The 5,930-nt window shown below is 40.3% G+C and overlaps 2 protein-coding genes across 9 annotated transcripts in view; one reads left to right on the top strand and one right to left on the bottom strand.

Annotated features, from left to right (window-relative positions):
• Positions 1-320: 320 nt before the first annotated feature.
• The window catches only part of LOC122059694 (plant cysteine oxidase 2-like), a 6,428-nt gene continuing 818 nt past the window's right edge, over positions 321-5,930 (top strand). The window contains exons 1-6 of one of the 7 annotated variants that reach the window (XM_042622667.1): positions 324-846; positions 2,109-2,227; positions 2,335-2,497; positions 2,801-3,019; positions 3,707-3,857; positions 4,758-5,324. In XM_042622667.1, the coding sequence (XP_042478601.1) occupies positions 627-846; positions 2,109-2,227; positions 2,335-2,497; positions 2,801-3,019; positions 3,707-3,831 (846 nt within the window). In that variant the 5' untranslated portion in view covers positions 324-626 and the 3' untranslated portion in view covers positions 3,832-3,857; positions 4,758-5,324. Of the gene's footprint in view, positions 847-2,108; positions 2,228-2,334; positions 2,498-2,800; positions 3,377-3,706; positions 4,016-4,757; positions 5,325-5,930 lie in introns of those variants that run through there. The other 6 variants (XM_042622665.1, XM_042622669.1, XM_042622668.1 and 3 more) reach the window with 6 other exon arrangements.
• LOC122059696 (delta-1-pyrroline-5-carboxylate dehydrogenase 12A1, mitochondrial-like) overlaps positions 5,411-5,930 on the bottom strand; it is an 11,467-nt gene continuing 10,947 nt past the window's right edge. For both annotated transcript variants that reach the window (XM_042622671.1, XM_042622672.1), the window contains 2 exons: positions 5,633-5,712; positions 5,411-5,549 (listed from right to left, as the gene is read on the bottom strand). In XM_042622671.1, coding sequence (XP_042478605.1) covers positions 5,411-5,549; positions 5,633-5,712 — 219 coding nt within the window. The remainder of the gene's footprint in view (positions 5,550-5,632; positions 5,713-5,930) is intronic.

Below are 5,930 nucleotides of genomic sequence, written 5' to 3'. Positions count from 1 at the left end.
GATTGGAATAATTTTTTTATTAAAATCTTAAATTATTTCTCATTTCACCAAAAAAAATAAATTTATCATTCGATAATCCTAGGACAAAATGGTGGGTGGGGGTATAAGGGTCAACCTAGAGCCCATTTTCAGAACAGTCAAGGGTCTTGACCGTTATAAAGAAAGGGGGGAAACTTTAGGAAGGAAACGGAAGATGAAAATTCCGCTGTTTGAAGAGCCCATTGGAAAGCTTTCGATGGCCCCTGGTTTTCCTCCTCAAAAAAACAAATAATTTCTCAATCCGAACCCTACCCCCTGTCTCCTTTTATACCCCTCTTGGCCCCGTCCCATCGCCTTCAACAGGGTAACCAAATCAAATCCTCACATCTCTTTCCCTCTTTCTTCCTTTCTTTATCCACCTGCTATTGCGAACCCAAACATTTTTAATCTAGAAAAAGCAAATTACAAAACATCCTCACTACTTCTCTCTCTGTCATCTCCCTTCTATGTGCAGACAGTGATAACCCATCTCGTAATCCTGCAAAATTTTGGAAATTCTCATCTGGGAATTCTTGTTTCTTCCTCCAGAGTCATATCCCTCTTCGTCTCTACTTTCATTTAGTTACTGCTTCAAGGGTTTTGTCTGAATGAGGATTGAAACGGGTTTGGTTGATCAAAAGGGTCAGGACATCTACGAATTTCCGGGGGAGAAGACCAACAAGCCCAAGAAGAACAGGAGACGCAACAAGAGATCAACACCCAGCGTCGTCCAGAAACTCTTTGATACCTGCAAGGAAGTGTTTGCCACCGGAGAAGCTGGGGTTGTTCCTTCCCCTGGAGATGTGGAACGTCTGCGCTCGGTACTTGGTACGTATTCTTCTCGTTCTGTGATGATTGGAAGTAGTTGGTTGGATACCTTTGCGGCTATGCTTTTCTGGTGTTTCTGATTTCCTTCCAATTTTTAAGAATTCGATTATGTTCTAAGATTTTCGCTGAAGAGTGTCGAATTCCCATTTCAAAATACTTGTTCGGATTTGATTTTCGTGTTACCTGTTCGGAATCAAAACTTTGGGTTTCGGTCTGGGTTTTGATTTGCTCAAAGTGTTCGGTACTGGGTTGAAATAATTTGCCTTTCTGGATTTTTCCCACTGGTTGCGGAAGTTGGCCGTTCCAGCTACAATTTTGGTTGAAGATAAAGAAATTCATAACAAGTACGAAGGATAATTCTTTTGAACAGTTCTTCACTTGGGTTTGCTACGCTTTTGGGGAGACATCAGTTATTGATAACTCAGTGGATTCCCAGCAGGAACCTTCCCCCCCCTCCCCTCTCTCCCAACTTTTTCCCTCCTCAGATAATGAGTTTTTATTTAATCTATGCATATTTTCCTTGGCAAGTAACTTAGGATTTCGTTTGGCTTTTATATGACTATTTTATGGTACTTCTGTTGATTGTCTTGTTTTACTTGTTTGATTAACTTCCTCTGGCTTCTGTGCTTCCTTTTGTTTAGTTTTTGACTTCTTGCTTCGAGGCAGATGCAATGTATCATGTCTGTTCATATGTAACTATCACGTGCTAAATGCATGTGCATACAAACTGGAACTTGGCATAAGAATCCATCATGTGGGTATCTTTACTGTTGATGTTAATTGTCAAAATAACACTAAATAGCACTCCCTGAGCATGAATTGATCTTATACTTCTGGGTATTTGGATCATTGGATTCCATTCTCTAGGTACTTAGCCTTTATTGTCAATTCTGAAGCAATTATCTTCTGGGCTTGTGGATTCCATTCTCTAGGTAGTTGGCCTTTAATCTCATTCTGGAACAATCATCTTCTGGCCTTATGGATTCAATTGAGTTTCTTACCTAGTTGTCAACCCATCTGTAAACTGAAAAATTGAAAAACTGAACACAATTTTTCCTGGCTTAGTGAACCTTTCAATGCAATTACCATAAGCTTCAAGCAGGCAGACCCAAAAATATGAATAGTATTGGTTGTTCATGTTCATGTGATGTCCTAAAGAACTGTGATCAAAGATGATCATTACATACATGTGAAACATCATTTAAAGTATAATTTCAGCTTCTGTTTCCATCCATTGCTTAAAAGTATGAATTTTCATGTAGATAGCATGAAACCAAAGGATGTTGGGTTGACTGAAGGCATGCCATGTTTTCGAACCATCGACGGCGAAGGAACCCCTCCAATAACATACTTACATGTCTATGAATGTGACAGATTCTCGGTATGTTAGCTTCTTTGGTAGGTTTAAGAGAATGTATGACGGTAACTGACTGGATTGAAACACAGTTTTGATTCTTCTTGATGGATCTCTCACTTGCATTTTTGCAGATTGGGATATTTTGCTTGCCACAGTCTGGAGTCATTCCTCTACATAATCATCCAGGCATGACTGTTTTCAGTAAGCTCTTATTTGGGTCCATGCACATCAAATCATACGACTGGGTAACTAATGCCTCCAACAACACAAAGGAGAATCTCAATCCTTTGCACTGTAAGTTTTCCCCACTATTGTCTCCTGTTCCTCCACCCCTCCACCCCCACTTTCCAAAACCCAGACACACACTTCACAAGGGAAGAACAACTGAATTTTGAACTTGCTAAAAGGCTCCTGCTTTTCCCTGGGATTACATAGACCAAAGTACTCTTAAATGCTTTTTGGGTTTTTCACTAAGCTCATGAATACTTGACCAATGCCCACTTACCGGATGTGTGAAAAATTTAGGATTATCTGTGTTTTCTTAAGAACTAAGAACTCTATAATTACAGGATGTGTGTTTTGTGACAATGGTTTCAGATCAGCCTACTGGGATCCGGTTGGCAAAGATGAAGAATAATTCTGTCTTTACTCCCCGATGCAACACATCTATACTATATCCAACTGCAGGGGGAAACATGCACTGTTTCACAGCAGTAACACCATGTGCTGTTCTGGATGTGCTTGGCCCACCATATTCTGATCCTCAAGGCCGGCATTGTACATATTATAGTGACTTCCCCTGTGCCAGCTTCTCAGGTATGGACTGCCTGGAATTCCTTTATTTTGATACTACTAGGTATGATCCTACCATGTGGAGATTCTGTTTAAAAACTAATTTGACATCAACAGAACCCACTGGGAATGCACTTTGTCTTGTCACATACTCACATGGCAGTTTGAGTGGAGCGGAAATTTTGTATAGACAAGTAGACCAAAGGTGGTCTCTTTATTCCACTTCAAATTTCAGAGTAAACAAACTTGGCCAAGTTGCAAAATGAAAGATATTGGATTCAAGGCTGTGTTTGGTATGTATTGGAATGCATTTTAAGCCGATTTCGCATTCTAAGATTGTGAACCCACCTTTCAGTTATATATAAGAGATTGTTTTCTATCCATGGGCATAGCCTCCGCTAGCACCTCCTCTCTCTACTGTCTCTACTCTCGCTTCCCCTCATGAAATGACCACTCTACTCCTGTTGATTGAAACGTTTAGAAGGGGGCCTCATTGGCTGTCGGTTTCCTGCATAACCTTCGCTACTGGGTACTAGGCAGGAAACACCTTATAAAGAATGCTGCCTCTTAGTGTACCCGCACACGCGGAAAAGTACTAGCCAAGAAAAGGGAGACCTCCTTAACTTCTAAAGTTGAAACCAAAAGCATTTTCTATGTTCATTCTACTGCTTTAAGAACATCTAAGATTGTTGGTGTTAAACTGACTTCCAGGAGATGCTGGTTTGGGGACTGAAGATGGGAGGGAGGGATATGCATGGCTTGAAGAGAGAGAAAAACCGGAGGACTTTGTGGTTTTAGGAGCTATGTATAGAGGCCCAAAAATTGTGGAGAAATGATTTTACTTTGCTTTTTCTTCCAATAGGTAATATAGTTCATCTTCTTCCTATTTTTGTTTTTCCCTACACCAATCTCATGTTATCAATAGATACTGTTGTTTTTTCTCGAGAGTTTCTTTTGTACATAAATGAAAAAGGGTAAAAAGAAAGAAGAAAAAAAGGAATAAAGAGATGTTTGGAGTTACTTTGGAGTTTGGAGATCATTAACTTGCACTCTGGTGAGGCAATTAATCATGGCCCAATCTGAAGAATAGGCATAGGATTTCCTCATTTTCTCATGCTGTCCCATCTTTATTGGGCTCCCACACCGCTCCTACTAGGCATTGTTTGTTAGGATAGAAAAGAAAAAAGAAATGTCATCTTGCGTTTGATTATGATGGAAAAAAAAAAAAAAGACAGCAGTCCTGCCCCGGACCAGCAAACTCCCTCTTTGGGCTAGGCCATGTCTGTCTCCAAAGCCTTGTAGGCGGCTTTCATGTTTATTTGGATTTTTTTTTTCCTGTTAAGAATACAATCGTTATCCATTTATTTGTTTTTTAGGGAGAAAGAATGTTACCCGATATTTCCATACACCCAGGTACTTAGAAAAGTGGAACTGATCATGAATATTTTTTCAGTCTCATTTCACTTTCACATGTGCCTGATCATATGCAACATTTCAGGTAACATTTTTCTTCCCATTAATATTTTTTGAAGGAAAATGATTACCATCTGCAGAGCATATATTTTTTTGGGAAAATGTTGGGTATGCAGCCGATGTCAAGTATGCTATCACCTATTGTGTGTGTGTCTCTCTCTCTCTTCATTTTTTCTGAAATGACTTTCATATTCTTCCGGAATGATACTCCATCATATGATTCTATTGGTGCTATCCACAATCATATTTGATATCGGCGGCATACCTATCCTTCTCTCATTTTTTTCAGGGAAAACGTCTACCATCTGCCAAGTTGCATGGCACCTATGTTTAAATACACAGAGAAGGGGTGGGTGAAATGATGGCCTTGTTGCCTCCATGAAAATGCAAAAATCTCACCGATCTTGATTCTCCAGTCAACCTTGCATTCAAACCCAAGACAGACAGACATTGGGGGCTTGCACGACTAGAAGAAAATAAAGCAGAGGCCTTATCTCGGCTCAACCAGCTCAACCATCTGTGGCCAAATCAAACTCCCAAACCAGCTCCCAAATCGACTGAGAGCTCCTTGAACGTTTCCTTTAAACACCTAACACAATATGAGATGATCGAGAAGTGTTCCAAGGGATTGTGCTTCAACTGTGAAAATAAGTTCACCCCCCTAAGTTCAAATCCGGTCATTGATGCGAAAGGCGGCAACTGGTCCTAGGAATGGATGGCGAAAAAGAGAGAGCAGAAAATGAGGTTGTAGATGCTTATAACGCGAGTGTGATGAAGCTGAACTAGATGCAATCACTACACCTACGATATCATGAATGATACAAGTGAAGGCTGAACTGAAATATCACCAAAGGAAGAAAAAGAAAAAGATCAAACATATTACATAACCTAATGCCCAATTTATTACAAATTGGTGTTAGCAATAGCACCCTTTACTCCTAATTAGGTAGATGGTGGGATCTCCCAATTCTTAGGCAGGGGACCAACATCATATATGATTTCTCTATGGCAAGACCAGACGAGTCTTATTGCTTCTGGGGTCCAAATTCCTGCACCACGAGGGTCTCCAGCTGGTCCAAACCTGTTACACACTCGTCTCTTTGATTTCATATACCTGCAAGTTTAATGCACCGGTGAAAAAATCAATACCGAACATTTACTTACCAATGATTCTGTGGAGCTCCCGTTGTTCGGGCCCGAAGTCCAGCATATGTAGTCCCATTCACAGTCTTCCCAATTACTTTCTGCAAAAGGAGTTTTCATGAGAATGTTGGCATTGGAAAATGTTAATATACAATGTCTTGTATTCCGTCATAGTTTAATATAGGGAGTAGTGGTGCAAGTTCACCAACAAAATGACAGTGGTAAGCGTGCCATGGGTTTGCAGGGGGGCAGGATGCCCCCTACGTAGTGAGGTTGTAGGGGGCTGCCCCCACTTTTTTTTTTTTTTTTTTTTTTTTTT

Source organism: Macadamia integrifolia, chromosome 13 (genome assembly GCF_013358625.1).
Source record: "Macadamia integrifolia cultivar HAES 741 chromosome 13, SCU_Mint_v3, whole genome shotgun sequence".
NCBI lineage: Eukaryota > Viridiplantae > Streptophyta > Magnoliopsida > Proteales > Proteaceae > Macadamia > Macadamia integrifolia.
Note: the sequence above shows the minus strand (reverse complement) of the source record. Positions and strands in the feature narration are given on the sequence as shown.